Source organism: Carcharhinus amblyrhynchos, chromosome 23, assembly GCF_965287045.1.
Source record: "Carcharhinus amblyrhynchos chromosome 23, sCarAmb.v2.hapA, whole genome shotgun sequence".
Taxonomy (NCBI): Eukaryota; Metazoa; Chordata; class Chondrichthyes; order Carcharhiniformes; family Carcharhinidae; genus Carcharhinus; species Carcharhinus amblyrhynchos.
In genome coordinates this window covers 8718083-8737490 of record NC_137346.1, presented here as the reverse complement: position 1 = coordinate 8737490, position 19408 = coordinate 8718083, and the positions used below count along the sequence as shown (strand labels likewise).

Genomic DNA, 19408 nt, shown 5'->3' with positions numbered 1-19408 from the left:
ACTGTGGGAGGAAACCGGAGCACCCGGAGGAAACCCACACAGACACGGGGAAAACGTGCAAACTCCACGCATTCAATGACCCAAACTGGTAATCGAACCCAGGTCCCTGGCGCTGTGAATCTTATTTTCTCCTCCCAGCATGATCACCTGCAGTCAGATGAACAAGCAGGCGTGTTGCTCCCAGATCTCTGCCAATATTACTGAATCAAGCAATGGGGACACAACGATCCCCCCCTCCTCTGCTTTAATTATCACTGTCAGGAAGCACTTACAATGCAATGGAGGCCGACATCTCAGTAAGTGATTCCCATTCCTCCCTCCGATAGAATACAATGCAGTTCTCTGACACACTTCACAACAACAGCGACATACCGTTTTAGGGTTGCTGACATTAACCATTGTTCAATCAGCTGGCTACTCCTGAAAACTCTACCGGATAGTTGAGACTTAGGTGACAAATCTGGACAACCAGAATCAAGATGCCAAACATATTCAAGTGGATAACACGTATCCATTTAGCTGATCAGTCGGGTGAGGTTGTAGTCATCAGTTTCATCAATTACAAGAGAGCTATGACTATAAAATGTGAATATTCCATCGCACTGCATACAGAATGAACAATTCTGAATATACAATAAAAGCATCCTTCATGCTTACCTCCATCACTAAGTGGACAGAGTTGGGAGTCTCCTAGAATGGAAAAAAAATGAATTACTTCTGTTAAGAACCATTTCATAAAAATAGAAATAATATCTCAAGGGATGAAAAATACTGACTTGCCTAGAAACATGTTGCATTCAAATGCATTCTGTAGAAAAACAGCTTACTTCAGCTGAGAAACTATTTCAGATTGAAAGCTGTACATCTCTTAGGCCAATTAATCATAGAAGCACTTCTAAACAATAATTAAGTTTGAGCACCAGCAATAATAGTCAGAACAATTAAGTGCATGTATTGCTTGTTTTGCTTTGCACATCTAGGTTTATTATCATGTGTGTAGCAGGCTGTTGAAAGTATGAGGTGATAATTTCTCCAGCTGATATGTCCCAGCCTTTAGTCTTGAATGTATTACTGCTTATTTCCCACCCCCTTAATTCCATCGGAGACCAACCTTGTCAGTCTGCCTGGAGTTCTCCCAGAAACTGTTTCAGCTCTCTTTCATTCCCTGCCTTCAAAACTCTCCTGAAGAGTCAGTTTTTCTACTCTCTTGTACTCTGCCACACAAAACTCTTCCTTTCCCTGATCAGCATCAACCTCAGATTGTCAAGTCCTCTGACAGTTTGAGAATTGCATTCGACTGCCATTGTTTTCACAGAGCCCAGTCAAAAGTAGAAACTGTAGCAAAATCTGACCCAAGTCACTAAATTCTCAAAAATGAATGGCAGAATCTGAAGTTAAAAATAAAATACCCGTTAGTTATAATGTTCTTCTTAGCTATGTAATTTACAGCAGCATTTACAATACCAAGCTGAAGAATGATGGTCACAAACTGATGATGAATACTGAAGCATGGTTTATTCATTCTTTTTAATTTTGTCACTTTGGTTAATACCAATTCTATTAGACTGTAAATCAACACAGACTTCAGTGATCATCAGTCACAGATGTAGTTAAAATTCAGGTTTGTCCTGTGGAGTGGTGAAATGCAAGTCAATGTGTCATGATATCCCACTTCAATCATGTCACAAGGGTAGACACCAAAAAGCAACAAGAAATTTGGTTTTGATTTGATTGGTTGTCACATGGATTAGTATACAATATTGTTTCTTGTATGCTATACAAAGCATACCGTTCATAGAGAAGGAAAGGAGAGAGTGCTGAATGTGGTGTTACAGTCATAGCTAGAGTGTAGATAAAGATCAACTTAGTGCGAGATAGGTCCACTCAAAAGTCAGATGGCAGCAGGGAAGAAGCAGTTTGAGTCGGTTGGTACGTGACCTCAGGCTTTTGTATCTTTTTCCCAATGGAAGAAGGTGAGAGAGAGTATGTCTGGGGTGTGTGGGGTCCTTAATTGTGCCGAGGCAGCTGGAAGTGTAGACAGAGTCAATGGATAGGAGGCTAGTTTGTAGTTTCTTGTAGTCTTGGGCAGAGCAGGAGCCATACCAAACTGTGATACAACCAGAAAGAATGCTTTCTGTGGTGCATCTGTAAAAGTTGGTGAGAGTTGTAGCTGACATGTCAAATTTCCTTAGTCTTTTGAGAAAGTAGAGGCACAAAACTCTGCTGTTGCTCTGCTTGAGCTGCTGCTCAACAAATTTTGCTTCTGGACAGACATGAAATGGGACAATAGACAATGTGGAATAGTTTATTATCAAAGCATCTCAAATATTTAGCCAGAACTATTCATTCTGGACAGTTTGAATGGCCAAGGGTAGGGACATTTTGTTTATCCTAGAGCTAACTAATTTAAAACTCAAGAGCTCAAATTTGTATCAGGTACAGGGTACAAACCTGGACTCCGTTATAAAAATAAGTGCTGCTAACCTTACTATGAAACTTAGTCACATTTACATGTTTGCATAGCAAGAGCACATTTTTTTCAGATCACAAGCATTATTGGCTTACAGTTGAGCCTTGCACCGAGAAGTGGGCAAAGTACCAACAAAAGCAGCTGGCAACCAACTATAAATATCACTTCCAGCAGTGTGCATGCACGTGATTAGTCAGAAGGCAGATTGTGCAGACCTTTTCCCAGTATTGAAACAGATTCCATTCACAGCAATTACCTGCATACAGTACACCTACATTATTCATTTGTGTATATATGTTTGTCTTTTTAAAGTCTGTCACCAATTTAAATTTCTATTCACACACTCCTGATGGGTGCATAAGAAACAACGAATAAATAAGATACCTGAACGACTCTTTTCTAACAAAGTGACAGCAGGTGAACAAAAGCAAATGTGGAATATATTGAAATAAAAGACAAATCAACTTGCCACAATAGCAACAAAAACAAAGTTTACAAAGTCAAGCCATATTAAGCAAGCCTCAGGCACAGAGGATCCCAAGAAAAACAGAGTTCAATGAAGGGGAAAGGGAAATCCTTCCAGTAGTTGAAATCTTAACTGACGCCAAGGAAAATGGCTGCCAGATACTAATCATTGCAGGCCAGGACATTCTCTCAAGGAGGCGGCCTTGATCCAACATCTTCAGCTATTTCATAAGGTCAAGAATGAGGCCGTTCTCTGACAATTCCAGTGTTCAGTTTCATTTGTAACTAAGAACATAAGAACATAAGAAATAGGAGCAGGAGTAGGCCATCTGGCCCTTCGAGCCTGCCCCGCCATTCAATAAGATCATGGCTGATCTGTCGTGGCTCAGTTCCACTTTCCCGCCCTCTCCCCATAACCCTTAATCCCCTCTCTTATCAAAAACCCATCAACCCGCTTCTTAAAAATATTTAGCGAGGCAGCCTCCACCACTTCAACGGGCAGAGAATTCCAGAGATTCACCACCCTTTGAGTGAAGAAGTTCCTCCTCAACTCCGTTCTGAACTGCCTCCCCTTTATCTTGAGGCTGTGCCCCCTAGTCCTACTGTCTTTTTTGAGCGGGAAGAGTCTTTCCACCTCTATCCTATCCATCCCATTCATCATCTTATACGTCTCAATGAGATCTCCCCTCATTCTTCTAAACTCTAACGAGTACAAGCCTAGTTTATTCAGCCTCTCCTCATAGCTCAACCCCCTCAACTCCGGTATCAGCCTAGTAAACCTCCTCTGCACTCCCTCCAAGGCCAAAATATCCTTGCGCAGGTGCGGCGCCCAAAACTGCACACAGTACTCCAGCTGCGGCCTCACCAATGCCCTATACAGCTGCAGCAAGACCTCCCTACTTTTATATTCAATCCCCCTCGCTATGAAGGCCAGCATCCCATTCGCCTTCCTGACCACCTGCTGCACCTGCAGGCTGGGTTTTTGCGACTCATGCACAAGGACCCCGAGGTCCCTCTGAACCGTCGCCTGCTGCAGTTTTTCGCCACGTAAGTAATAGTCCTTCCTACCATTCTTCCTACCAAAGTGGACCACCTCACACTTGCCAACATTAAATTCCATTTGCCATTTCCTGGCCCATTCGCCCAGCCTATCTAGATCCTTCTGCAGACTCTCCACACCCTCCGCACAATTTGCCCTTCCCCCAATCTTGGTGTCATCAGCAAATTTCGACACCCTACACTCGGTTCCCTCCTCCAGATCATCTATATAAATGGTAAATAGCTGAGGCCCCAGCACCGACCCCTGGGGCACTCCACTAGTCACCAACCGCCAATCCGAATAGCACCCATTGACCCCCACTCTCTGCCTCCTATTTGACAACCAATCCTCTATCCACGCTAACACCCTACCCCCAACTCCATGTCCTCTGACCTTCTGCAGTAACCTCTTGTGAGGTACCTTATCAAACGCCTTCTGAAAATCCAGAAAGACCACATCCACCGGCTCTCCTCTATCCACCGCCCTAGACACATCCTCATAGAACTCCAGTAAATTTGTCAGACACGACTTCCCTTTAATGAAACCGTGTTGCGTCTGCCCTATCAAGCAATTGCCTTCAAGATGCCTCGCAATTTCCTCCTTAATGACGGATTCTAACATTTTACCTACCACAGACGTTAAACTAACCGGCCTGTAATTCCCCGCCTTTTGCCTGGCACCCTTCTTAAACAACGGCGTAACATTAGCCGTTTTCCAATCCTCCGGCACTTCCCCGGAATCCAGCGACGTCTGGAAAATAACCACCAAGGCATCCACTATCACCTCCGCCATTTCTTTCAGAACCCTCGGATGCATTCCATCCGGTCCTGGGGACTTGTCCACAATCAGCCCCTCCAGTCTGTCGCGCACCACCTCTCTAGTAACAGTAATGTCATTAAGACCCTCCAGTCCTACCACCTTTCCATCGCTAACACCCGGCAAATTATTCACGTCCTCCTCCGTGAAGACAGAAACAAAAAAGTTATTCAAGACCTTAGCCATATCCCCATCCCCTACCACTAGGTCCCCTTTCTCATCCGCTAAGGGACCAACGTTCACCCTAGCCAGCCTCTTCCTTTTTATATATTTATAAAAACTCTTGCTATCCTTTTTTATATTAAGTGCTAGCCCAGCTTCATAGCTTCTTCTACCCTCCTTTATCAACTTTTTTGTCAATCTTTGTTGACATTTAAACCTTTCCCAATCCTCTTCTCGCCCACTGCTCTTAGCTACTCTAAATTCCTCCGCTTTTAATTTAACACTTTCCTTCACCTCCTTCGTTATCCACGGCTTATTACCTCTCTTCCTACTGTCCTTTTTGACCATCGGAATAAATTTCTGCTGAGCACCAAGAAAGATCTCCTTAAAGATCCTCCACTGCTCCTCAGCAGACCTACCTTCCAACGCGCTCCCCCAGTCCACATTCGCCAATTCTTCTCTCATCCTACCATACTCCCCTCTATTCAAACAAAGGACACGTGTCCGGGAACCCACTTTCTCCTCCTCCATCTGCAACAGAAACTCCACCATACAATGATCACTCTCTCCAAGAGGATCCTTCACCTCAAGGTCCCTAATTCTACCCGCCTCATTACATAGCACCAGATCCAAGATAGCTCGCTCCCTCGTCGGCTCCAACACACACTGTTCCAGGAAACTATCCCGGCAGCATTCCAAGAACTCCTCCTCGAGCCCACCTCGTCCAACATGGGTCGACCAATCAATATGCAGATTGAAATCCCCCATAACTACTGCCGTCCCATTCCTGCACGCCGCACTTATTTGCGCGTTAACAGCCCGCCCCACCTCCAGATCATTATTCGGGGGCCTATAGACGACACCCACCAGCGTCTTCCTCCCTTTGCTGTTCCTAATCTCCACCCACAACGATTCCACTTTCTGCTCTTTGGCTCCGATATCATCCCTTGCTACCACCTTGATGCTGTCCTTAATCAGCAGAGCTACGCCACCCCCTCTTTCCTCCTGCCTATCCTTCCTAAACACTTGATAGCCCTGTACATTCATCTCCCAGTCCCTGTCACCTTGCAGCCACGTCTCTGTAATGGCCACCAGATCGTATCCATTTGTGTCGATCTGCGCCACCAGCTCATCCACTTTATTCCGAATGCTTCGTGCATTCAGATAAAGCGCTTTCATCCCAGCCTTCTTCTGGACTCTATTTGCCGTAACGCCACCACTTGGGACATCCTCAGCCTCTTCCCTTACCTGTACCCTATCCTTAACTGTAGACCTCCTAACATCACCTACCCTCGCACCCTCCCCCCCCCTAATTAGTTTAAAGCCCTGTCTACAGTTCTCTTTACTCGATTCGCCAGCACTCTGGTCCCAGCACGATTCAGACCAACCCCATCCTGCCCGAACAAGTCCCACCTACCCCAATACTGGTGCCAATGCCCCATAAATTCGATCCCATTCCTCCCACACCAATCTCTGAGCCACCCATTCACTTCCTTTATCCTGTCAACCCTACGCCCGTCTGCACTCGGTTCAGGCAGTAGCCCAGAGAAGACCACCTTGTCGGTTCTACTTTTTAATTCCATTCCCAGCTTCTCATACTCCCTCCCCAGATCCTCAGTCCGCACTTTGCCTACGTCGCTGGCACCCACATGTACCACCACAACTGGGTTCTCACCCTCCCACTCCAGATTCCTCTGCAGCCCAGCTGCGACATCCTGTACCCGAGCACCAGGCAGACAACACACCCTTCTGTGCACTTTGTCATTGTGACAAAGGACAGTGTCAATACCCTTCACCCCACTATCTCCAATCACTACTACGTTCCTTTTCCCCCTCTCTTTGCCTATGTCCTGCTGCATCACTGTACCGTGTGCAGTTTGCTCACCAACCTCACCTGCCTCGTCCTCTTCCAGACTGGAAGCAAGAACCTCAAACCTGTTATGCAGATTAAGAGGCTGAGGCCTCCGCTCCTCATCCCCCTTCCTCCTCCCAGCAGCCCCCTTTTGTTCCTGACCCTTAGATTTAGACAGTCTAGGGGGGGTGGATGTCACTTGCACCCCATTGACAATGGCACCCTCTCTCCCCCTGATGAGCCTCAGTGTCTGTAGCTCAGAGGCCAGCTCATCCACCTTGAGCTGGAGCTCCTCCAGCAACCTGCACTTACTGCAGACATGGCCACTGGGAAGGACCCTGGGGTCCACCAGTTCCCACATCATACAGGAACCGCACATCACATGCCCCTCCATTATTCAATATAATTTGTTGTGGGAAAAAATATTTTCCTTGTTTTTTGCTGTAGTAGTTTTGAAAAAAAAAAAAATTTTTTTTTTTCCTTGTTCTTTCCACCTGGCCTTTTTTCTTTCCAGCCCTTTTTGATATTAAGCCCTAATAGCTCACTCTGCTGCCCTCTCACTCCGCTGCCCGCTCCGACGCTGCCCGCTATCTACACCAGGCCTCCTTTTAAACTTGGCGCTGATTTAAAGCTGATGGGCCACAACTGCCTGATAATCACTCCCTCACAATTCTTAAAGCAGTAAATACAATAAGTAAATGCTTTAAACAGTTCTACAAAGAACAAAGTGCTTTAAACTTATTTTAAACAGGTTTTTAACAGGTAAAGTCTTAGCTTTCTCTCTGATGCTCCTTCCTCGTCTGCTCCAGCAAACAATGTAAGGCTTCACCGTGTGGACACTTGATAATTAAAGCTGATGGGCCACAACTGCCTGATAATCACTCCCTCACAATTCTTAAAGCAGTAAATACAATAAGTAAATGCTTTAAACAGTTCTACAAAGAACAAAGTGCTTTAAACTTATTTTAAACAGGTTTTTAACAGGTAAAGTCTTAGCTTTCTCTCTGATGCTCCTTCCTCGTCTGCTCCAGCAAACAATGACTCCACTGATGAAGCAAAGCAAAGCAACCTTCTGCAGAACCTTGTCAACATCCAAGCTAAGGTTGACAGGTACATAACTGGATCACACAGGTGCCAGGTAATAGTCACAGGAACATAGGATCACCTGAAATAACAGGAATGGCAATCACCTTTTCCCAAATTTCAATGGAATCACCATTGAGAAGTACTCAGCTATCAAAGTCTTTGGGTTTGCCAATGATCAAAAGGTTAGAATGGACCAGTTTAATGTATTGGCGACAGAGTAGGGAAGACATCATCCGTGACCTAGTTTATCTCTTGACATTTAAAAACTATTGATTCATATCAAATGCTGCATGCAACTTGGTATTTTTGAGAGGCATGAATATGTCCCACAAAGCACATATAAAACATTGTCACATTTACTTTTTTTGGCTATGCATCCCATGGATTTAAATTATGGGCAGTCACCCATTCTGCTTAAAAACATGAGTCAGCTGCCAGATGGACTGTAAATTACAGCCCAGGACAATTGATCCTCGTTTTCCCTTCTTCCCACCTCCCAACAGGATATGCAATAAACTGTGTGCTATCATACATTACCAACTAGAATCCTCTACTGACTGGAATTTCTGATGTTCACCTAACACAAATCATTACCTGACCAACTGGAAGCATTGCCTGGAATGTGTGCAAATACTTTGCATTTTAATGTACTGTTGAAGATTGAAAGAAAAAGAACATTGTTCTTTCTTTACTTCCTGAGTACTTCCACATTAGTTCATGTATTGTGGTGTATTCCATTGGTAAATGGAAGTCTCCATTAACCGGCAATTTGGATCAACCAGCACCACCCGTTCCCCTCGCAAGCCAGAAAATAAAGATTTTACTGTATTATGGTCATGAGGAGCAGCTTATTTTATTCTATCTGGTACTAAACCAGGCTGAACTATGCTATGCAATCTCCACTGTCATTCACAGAGTTTTCATGTGCGTCAACAATGCTTTGGAAATAATTTCCCAAGTAACAAACTTTAGAACAATGTCATCCAAGTAATCCTGAACCAACATGTTTCCTGCTTTTCCTTCAATTCCATTGGTGAACATTTTTTCTCTCTCTCCAAAAGCACCAACTGCTCAAGTACAATTCCAAAGGTGTCAGCTCCCTTGTCTCTCCCAACCAGCCACTGTTAAATGACAGCACTTAGACAGACCACAGGTAAAATATTCCAACTGGAGCAGAGAGTGACAGTGAAACTCACGGTCCATGCTGAGCACTGATCATGGCTAGTTTATTTTTATAAACTAGGAACACAGGAATTTATTTTCATGGCATTCCACGCTCAATGGAGGCCCCTTAGATTATCACACTCCCTGTTCATAAACAAGAGACTTGCATTTGTACATACAGCACTTTTCATGATCACGGCCAGATGTCTCAAAGTACTTTATAACCAACAACATACTTTGAAGAGTAGACATTTAGGTTCTGTAGGAAACGCAGCAGCCAATTTGCATACAAGCTCATAATTAGCAGTGTGAAACACAAAATCTATTTTTTGTGACAGTGGAGGGATGAATATTGGCTGGGATACCATGGATAACTCCCCCTGCTCTTCTCTGAACTACGTCCACCTGACAGGCCAGATGGGTATCTTGATTTAATGTCATCCAAAAAACAGCATGACCAACGCAGCATTCTTTTCATATTCACTAGCATGGTACTCAGGTCCTGGAATGGACCTGAACTTAGACCTGGAACAATGTGATTCCAAGCTGCTTCAAATTGAATCATGGCTGATAATTGAATCGAATCCTAGAGGTGGAGGAACTTGCACATTTGCAACCAAGGCTACTATAAATCAACCTGTAAACTGTCGGGATCAAGGCCTATTGGAAGAGGCGTCGTTAGCACAAAATAAGTCATGTGGAAATGGGAAATATAAAATGGAATAGCACGTGGAACCGCGACCTATAAAAAGGGCAAGCAAACACTACTGCTGAATAACGTACGTAAACAAAGTGGCACATTAGAACATTCAGATGTGAATTATTCTGCTAGGTTAGATGCTGTTTTTACTCCATATTTAGCCTGTACTGGTGGACTGGGCACTGCAGCCCATCAGTGGCTTTTGTTTTTGTAGCAACTCTTATTTCTGCTAAAGGCACAGTACAATCCAGAAGCGTCAGCAGACTTGCACTTTTTCTCTATTCTGCATCACCTAATAGATCATAAACATTTCATTCCATTTTATCTTTCATCCACAAAATCTAAACTCTTGCTCTAAATAGCTCAGTTACAAATGTAATACACTTTATCATAACCTCATGCAGGTAGCTAGTAGCATCTTTTCTCATTTACTTTCTGACAATTAGGAATCATGTCTATGGCAACATAGTGAACTAAATGGAGCAAAAAAAAATCACATTTGTCAGTTACAGCTTGAAATTTCACAACATTTGGAATAAAAAAAGTGTTGAAAAAGTATCCTTGGACACAATAGTTCAGAAGCATGTGATTTAAGTTGTTTACGTCAGATTCAAGCCAATTGCTCCTTTTAGTTTATATACTGCTCTGCCATTGCAGACATCTTTCAAGAAAAACAGTCTTTCTTGTGCAGAAAAATATTGTAGGGCAACAGAGAATTAAATAATGAAACACATGTTCTCAAACAGTGCTAGGACTTGGATAATATATTTACTACCTAAAGGTACATGACCTTGGCTTTCATAATTACTCAGTGATGAACAGTTTGTATCAAATACCTGCCTTTTAATAAACTTTACACCCATGGTAGGGCAGGGCACTATTTATTTCCTCAACACATGACCCAGTTGTCAGTTGCAAACTATTTATTTCTTAGGTGTTTGCAGGTGTTTCTTAGATGCCTTTAACATTGAAACAAATTGTTAATCATAGTTCCCTGGTGCTTCTGTCAATTCAAACTACACAGAAGAACAGTAGAACTGTATGCAAAGGCCCAAAATTGTCATTGCTGAATTCCAAATAGTTTCACAATTGTACAATTCTCACTAAAAAATACATTATGAACATGGAGAAGTGCGAGGTAATAACTTGGAATAAAAATGGATTGACATTTTGCCAGCTTATACATATATACCTCATCTTCACTCTGACTTGAAACGTTGGCTCTATTCGAGGATTTTCACAGTAATTTCATTGAGGTGTTAATGTAAGCCTAATGTATGACACTAATTAATAAACTTTAAAAAAACTTAACTTAAACTATTCTCTCTCCATATATGCTGTCAGACCTACTAAGATTTTCCAGCATTTTGTTTCTGGTAAACACACGTTCAGTTCAGTTCAGGATGGAATGCATCCGAGGGTTCTGAAAGAAATGGCGGAGGTGATAGTGGATGCCTTGGTGGTTATTTTCCAGACGTCGCTGGATTCCGGGGAAGTGCCGGAAGATTGGAAAACGGCTAATGTTACGCCGTTGTTTAAGAAGGGTGCCAGGCAAAAGGCGGGGAATTATAGGCCGGTTAGTTTAACGTCTGTGGTAGGTAAAATGTTAGAATCCGTCATTAAGGAGGAAATTGCGAGGCATCTTGAAGGGAATTGCTTGATAGGGCGGACGCAACACGGTTTCATTAAAGGGAAGTCGTGTCTGACAAATTTACTGGAGTTCTATGAGGATGTGTGGATAGAGGAGAGCCGGTGGATGTGGTCTTTCTGGATTTTCAGAAGGCGTTTGACAAGGTACCTCACAAGAGGTTATTGCAGAAGGTCAGGGGACATGGAGTTGGGGGTAGGGTGTTAGCGTGGATAGAGGATTGGTTGTCAAATAGGAGGCAGAGAGTGGGGGTCAATGGGTGCTATTCGGATTGGCGGTTGGTGACTAGTGGGGTGCCCCAGGGGTCGGTGCTGGGGCCTCAGCTATTTACCATTTATATAGATGATCTGGAGGAGGGAACCGAGTGCAGGGTGTCGAAATTTGCTGATGACACCAAGATTGGGGGAAAGGCAAATTGTGCGGAGGGTGTGGAGAGTCTGCAGAAGGATCTAGATAGGCTGGGCGAATGGGCCAGGAAATGGCAAATGGAATTTAATGTTGGCAAGTGTGAGGTGGTCCACTTTGGTAGGAAGAATGGTAGGAAGGACTATTACTTACGGGGCGAAAAACTGCAGCAGGCGACGGTGCAGAGGGACCTCGGGGTCCTTGTGCATGAGTCGCAAAAACCCAGCTTGCAGGTGCAGCAGGTGGTCAGGAAGGCAAATGGGATGCTGGCCTTCATAGCGAGGGGGATTGAATATAAAAGTAGGGAGGTCTTGCTGCAGCTGTATAGGGCATTGGTGAGGCCGCAGCTGGAGTACTGTGTGCAGTTTTGGGCGCCGCACCTGCGCAAGGATATTTTGGCCCTGGAGGGAGTGCAGAGGAGGTTTACTAGGCTGATACTGGAGTTGAGGGGATTGAGCTATGAGGAGAGGCTGAATAAACTAGGCTTGTACTCGTTAGAGTTTAGAAGAATGAGGGGAGATCTCATTGAGACGTATAAGATGATGAATGGGATGGATAGGATAGAGGTGGAGAGACTCTTCCCGCTCAAAAAAGACAGTAGGACTAGGGGGCACAGCCTCAAGATAAAGGGGAGGCGGTTTAGAACGGAGTTGAGGAGGAACTTCTTCACTCAAAGGGTGGTGAATCTCTGGAATTCTCTGCCCGTTGAAGTGGTGGAGGCTGCCTCGCTAAATATTTTTAAGAAGCGGGTTGATGGGTTCTTGATAAGAGAGGGGATTAAGGGTTATGGGGAGAGGGCGGGAAAGTGGAACTGAGCCACAACAGATCAGCCATGATCTTATTGAATGGCGGGGCAGGCTCGAAGGGCTAGATGGCCTACTCCTGCTCCTATTTCTTATGTTCTTATGTTCTTATGTTCTTATTTCACTCCCATGTTCAATCTCGCCTCAAGTTTGTAATCCAATCAAAACTTTTCTTCTATGCTTCCTGAATAAAACAGCATCCCTCACACATCTTTTTCTGCTTCTTTGACAAGTCCTATTTTATACAATTGCTGTGCTTTCTGCCTTGGGTTACACGTTAACTAATCTTTTACTGATAATTTGCTCGTGTGCCCCATGGTTATTTATCTACAAATTTTATAAATGGAAAAGAACACTGAACCCATTCCTCCAATCCATCTTTGGTTTACAGCTCAGCTGCATTTTTGAAGAGTGTTTTGATGCAAGCATAATAACATTTTTTTTGATATAACTCATTATGGTTATGTGATTATCATGGTCCAATAACATGAGACTTTTTAATCACACTGTGCCCACTCAAGAGGATCACACAGTGGCACACTGCTGCCTCACAGCACCAGGGACCCAGGTTCAATTCTGGCCTAGGGTGACTGACTGTGCATTCTCCCTGCGTCTACATGGGTTTCCTCTGGGTGCTTCAGTTTCCTCCCACACTCCAAAGACGTGCAGGTTAGGTGGACTGGCCATACCAAGTTGCCCCTTAGTGTCAGAGGGATCAGCAGGGTAAATGTGTGGCGTTATGGTGAAAGGGTCTAAATGGGATTGTTGCTGGTGCAGGCTTGATGGGCCAAATAGTCTCTTTCTGTGCTGTAGGGATTCTATGATTCGAGGTCAAATGGCTACTGTTGGCCTGTGAGACATAAGAACATAAGAAATAGGAGCAGGAGTAGGTCATCTAGCCCGCCCCGCCATTCAATAAGATCATGGCTGATCTGTCGTGGCTCAGTTCCACATTCCCGCCCTCTCCCCATAACCCTTAATCCCCTTGCCTATCAAAAACCTATCAACCCGCGTCTTAGATATATTTAGCGAGGCAGCCTCCACCACTTCAACGGGCAGAGAATTCCAGAGATTCACCACCCTTTGAGTGAAGAAGTTCCTCCTCAACTCCGTTCTAAACCGCCCCCCCTTTATCTTGAGGCTGTGCCCTCTAGTCCTACTGTCCTTTCTGAGCAGGAAGAGCCTCTCCACCTCTATCCTATCCATCCCATTCATCATCATATGATGATCTCATGATCTCATCATATCATGATCAATGAGATCTCCCCTCATTCTTCTAAACTCCAACGAGTACAAGCCTAGTTTATTCAGCCTCTCCTCATAGTTCAACCCCCTCAACTCCGGTATCAGCCTAGTAAACCTCCTCTGCACTCCCTCCAAGGCCAAAATATCCTTGCGTAAGTGCGGCAACAAAACTGCACACAGTACTCCAGCTGCGGCCTCACCAGTGCCCTGTACAGTTGCTGCAAGACCTCCCTACTTTTATATTCAATCCCCCTCGCTATGAAGGCCAGCATCCCATTCGCCTTCCTGACCACCTGCTGCACCTGCAGGCTGGGTTTTTGCGACTCATGCACAAGGACCCCGAGGTCCCTCTGCACCGTCGCATGCTGTAGTTTTTCGCCATGTAAGTAATAATCCTTCCTACCATTATTCCTACCAAAGTGGACAACTTCACACTTGCCAACATTAAATTCCATTTGCCAGTTCCTGGCCCATTCGCCCAGCCTATCTAGATCCTTCTGCAGACTTTCCACACCCTCCGCACAATTTGCCGTTCCACCAATCTTGGTGTCATCAGCAAATTTTGACACTATACACTCGGTTCCCTCCTCCAGATCATCTATATAAATGGTAAATAGCTGGGGCACTCCACTAGTCACCAACTGCCAATCCAAATAGCACCCATTGACCCCCACTCTCTGCCTCCTATTTGACAGCCAATCCCCTATCCACGCTAACACCCTACCCCCAACTCCATGCCCCTGACCTTCTGTAATAACCTCTTGTGCGGCACCTTATCAAACGCCTTCTGAAAATCAAGAAACGCCACATCCACCGGCTCTCCTCTATCCACTGCCCTAGACACATCCTCATAGAACTCCAATAAATTCGTCAGATATGACTTTCCCTTAACGAAACCGTACTGCGTCTGCTCTATCAAACAATTCTCCTCAAGATGCCTCGCTATTTTCTCCTTGATCACGGATTCTAACATTTTACCTACAACAGACGTTAAACTAACCGGCCTATAATTCCCTGCCTTTTGCCTGCCACCCTTCTTAAACAACGGCGTAACATTAGCCATTTTCCAATCTTCCAGCACTTCCCCAGAATCCAGCGAGGTTTGGAAAATAATCACCAAGGCATCCACTATCACCTCCACCATTTCTTTCAGAACCCTCGGATGCATTCCATCCGGTCCTGGGGACTTGTCCACAATCAGTCCCTCCAGTCTTTCGAGCACTGCCTCTCTAGTAACAATAATGTCATTCAGGCCCTCCACTCCTACCATCTTTCCATAAGTGTGACTGATATTTGGAAAATTTACATCAAGATGTAAGGCCAATGAGATTGCTTGAAAAGGATAATAAGAACATAAGAAATAGGAGGAGTAGGCCTTTGAGCCTGCCCCGCCATTCAATAAGATCATGGCTGATCTGTCGTGGCTCAGATCCACATTCCCGCCCTCTCCCCATAACCCTTAATTCCCCTCTCTTATCAAAAACCCATCAGCCCGCGTCTTAAAAATATTTAGCGAGGTAGCCTCCACCACTTCAACGGGCAGAGAATTCCAGAGATTCACTACCCTTTGAGTGAAGAAATTCTTCCTCAGCTCCATTCTAAACCACCCCCCCTTTATCTTGAGGCTGTGCCCCCTAGTCCTACTGTCCTTTCTGAGTGGGAAGAGTCTCTCCACCTCTATCCTATCCATCCCATTCATCATCTTATACGTCTCAATGAGATCTCCCCTCATTCTTCTAAACTCTAACGAGTACAAACCTAGTTTATTCAGCCTCTCCTCATAGCTCAACCCCCTCAACTCCAGCATCAGCCTAGTAAACCTCCTCTGCACTCCCTCCAAGGCCAAAATATCCTTGCGTAAGTACGGCGACCAAAACTGCACACAGTACTCCAGCTGCGGCCTCACCAATGCCCTATACAGCCACAGCAAGACCTCCCTACTTTTATATTCAATCCCCCTCGCGATGAAGGCCAGCATCCCATTCGCCTTCCTGACCACCTGCTGCACCTGCAAGCTGGGTTTTTGCGACTCATGCACAAGGACCCCGAGGTCCCTCTGCTGTTGCCTGCTGCAGTTTTTCTCCACATAAGTAATAATCCTTCCTACCATTATTCCCACCAAAGTGGACCACCTCGCACTTGCCAACATTAAATTTCATTTGCCATTTCCTGGCCCATTCGCCCAGCCTATCTAGATCCTTCTGTAGACTCTCCACACCCTCCGCACAATTTGCCGTTCCACCAATCTTGGTGTCATCAGCAAATTTCGACACCATACACTCGGTTCCCTCCTCCTCAGTGTTTTTGGAAAATGGCAAAACAAGAAACAATACCTAACAATAACCATAAAATACAAGGTCACAATTGTCACTTTATGCTGCACAATATCTATACTAATCTTCTATAATGATGCAACTAACTAAGGAAGGTCAAGATTACTTATTCTGCATTCATATAATCAATATTAGAACATTACTCCTTCAATGCATGAATACCAAAAGGGCTCATTTGAACATGTTAAGTGGACATGCACGCAAAGTATTTTGAGGTCTGAAATATTATTGACCTGAAAAGCTGACTGTTTCTCTCTCCAATGATACTGCCAAGCCCGCTGAGTGTTTCCAGCATTTTCTGTTTATATTCTATTGCAATGTAGTTGCTGGCGTATTTCCAGTCATTGCTTGCAATATCACTTGGACCCTATATGGTACCTAATGTTCTTGCTGTTTAGGTACAACCCAAACCTGTCCTACTACCACGTTATCTCCAGGGATAAATGACTTGTGCAAAGGGCTCATTCAACAACGCTAATATCGTTTAAGTGAAGATTCACTTGTTAAAAAATTTTCCTCCATCTCTGGCTGTTCAGCTGAAGCTTGGCAGCCAGCACAAGAGCAACCCAATCTCAGTTTATAATTCGATGCATCAAGATAAAGTATATCTTCTTGAAATACTCTTGCGAGCCTCAACTAACTAGGCTTAACAAGGGGAGTAAGCAATTAAGGCAATGCGCATGTGAAAGAGAAGAAAACATGCAAAACTGCTGCCAGAACATTTTGTTCCTACCCATTAGTTAAGGTGCAGCTAGAGGTCGAGATGCAACCTTCCTATTACTATTCTATCTGGCCACATGACTGATTACACCACAAAGCTCAAGTTCGTAAACATTAAATGAACAGCGTCATGCCTGGGAATATTCAGGCATAATTAATGGAAAGCCTCACAGAGCAATAAGGATTTCTACTGCCATTCCAGCATAGCTTCGTACAAAATATAGCACAATAGCTGATGCAGTGCAATTATTGTATTCTTTTCTTCATTTTTCTTATTAATGCAAAGACAAAACCAATTCACGTTAATGCTAAGCGTTGGAAATACTTCATTCTATGTTATAATTCTCAGCCTTCCACCATAACAATCAGTCCCTTTTTTGACAAAAACAGCAAGTCAAAGTTTTTCCCTCCCAATCATTCACATTTGGGATATCTGAAAATTAGCTGACAGATGCCAAAAGGATAGGTTATGCAAATGTGCTTTTTGGAAATTCCTCAACCGTATGCAACTTTCTCAGAACCTCGAAACTCTCCAGTTGACTGCAGTAGAAAACAAATCATAAGAATTACACTGAAAGTTACTATCACATTAGCAACTTATAATATTAACAAGTGAAGTATTCACAGTTTCCATTCTCTGGCAATGAAGTTGGGATTCAGAGTTCCCCCAGAAAGAGAACCTAAATACAACAATACCTTCAACCAGCAAGCGTTTTCACTGATAAAATAGTTCTGTTACACTTTTCTCAGGGATAAACACAATGCCTTAAGTTCTAACATCTGGTGCTGGTTAGCTGCATTGACCTGAACAGGCACCGGACTGTGGCGACTAGGGAAATTTCACAATAACTTCACTGCAGTATTAATGTATGCCTTACTTGTGACTAATAAATAAATTTTAAACTTTTTTTGCCTACTGCAAATTTAAAGTTCATACCCCTTAAATATTACTTCTATTTCAAATTACATGGAAACATAGGCACTAGGGGCAGATGTTGGCAAATTCAGCTCGTCGAGCCTGCTCCTCCATTCATTCAGATCATGGCTGATCCCTCCCTGGTCTCAAATCCACCTCCCCATCTGTTCCCCATATCCTTTATTAGAAATACAACTTGCAATTCAATAATCCATGCACTAGCCCCACATGAATTTCAGCAAATGCATGTATCTTTTAATCAACACATCTTTTTCCACTTCCAAACTGCCACACTGAAACAAATAAATGTAGTGAAACACCACAGAAAGCATATTTACTTGCTTAATCACTGTAGTACCTTGTTAATATTCCAAAACAGTACTCTCAAACTATAAAAAACATCAAATCTGTAGTCATCAAGAAAACAATTCCTTGCTGACACTAAACGTTTTTTATTTGAGCATTAGCCTAGAACAAAGCAACTTCAATGTCAGAACATAATATCTACAGGGATTAAAAGCTGTCAATTTAAAGCCCAAATCCTTTGCTTAACTTTGAAGTACTAAAAATCAAAAAATGTTCAGAAAAATGCATTCTATACAAAGGGAAGGAAATGATTGAAAACTGTTGGAGTAATTTTCTAATTAAAACTGCATGATTTGCGGCATTGAAGAAAATGGTGAAATCTACTTTCAGGACAATTCTCCGACGACATCCTCAGTGGCTTTGACTATGAGCCTGGGTGGGATTGTTGTCAGTGCAGGCTTGATGGGCCAGATGGCCTCTTTCTGCAATGTAGGGATTCTATAGTACTTCAATCCAGCTTATCCCCGTGACTTCCATGTGCTTAATATTGGAAGCGCGATTTCAGCTCAAACCACAAACTCCATAAACTAACCAGACTCAATTTCTTTCCCTGGCCACTCTATCAAGTTAAATCTGATTATGTTCTAATTCTCAGTCTTGTACCATGACAATTGTCAGTCCATTATTTAAAAAGTAGCAAACCAAAGTTTTATTTCCCCGGCCCTGCCTGCCTCCAATCGTTCACAATTGGGGAGTTTGAGAATAAGCTGGGTCTTCCGTCAAATCAGAAAATGAACTGTTAACCCCATAATCTCTCCAACACAATTTCACTTTTGTACCATTGCCCATAACCATCTTTATCTCAGCCCTCATTCCAATAAAACTCTTGTGCATGATGTCACCAAATTAGATTTGGTAACATCATGCACAACATCGTGACTAGTTTTCTTTACTCCACAGACTTCAGTTCTTCCAAAATTCTCATGTATCACAACCACACCAAGTCCTGCTTTACCCCTCAAATCTGCCCTCAGTCATCTACATTAGCACCAAGCAAACACAGCCCCTTGCCCACATACCTCAAGCGTCAACATTTTCTTCATGGTGTTGAAATCTACCCGTTGCTTTACTGATCCTCACCAAGCTCTACACCCCAGCCTTTGCTTGCTGGCTCAGTGCCTGATATCTTCTCCCTCACGCCGCCATGATTGCCTTAGGATGTTTTTATGTGAAGTGTTACGTCTAAATGAAATTTGATGATGTTTGTGGTGCTATCCC

General features: G+C 43.7%; 1 protein-coding gene across 2 annotated transcripts in view; it reads right to left on the bottom strand.

Moving 5' to 3' along the window:
* ulk2 (unc-51 like autophagy activating kinase 2) overlaps positions 1 to 19408 on the bottom strand; it is a 120778-nt gene that overhangs the window by 68323 nt on the left and 33047 nt on the right. For both annotated transcript variants that reach the window (XM_080210723.1, XM_080210724.1), the window contains exon 4: positions 658 to 690. In XM_080210723.1, the coding sequence (XP_080066849.1) occupies positions 658 to 690 (33 nt within the window). The remainder of the gene's footprint in view (positions 1 to 657; positions 691 to 19408) is intronic.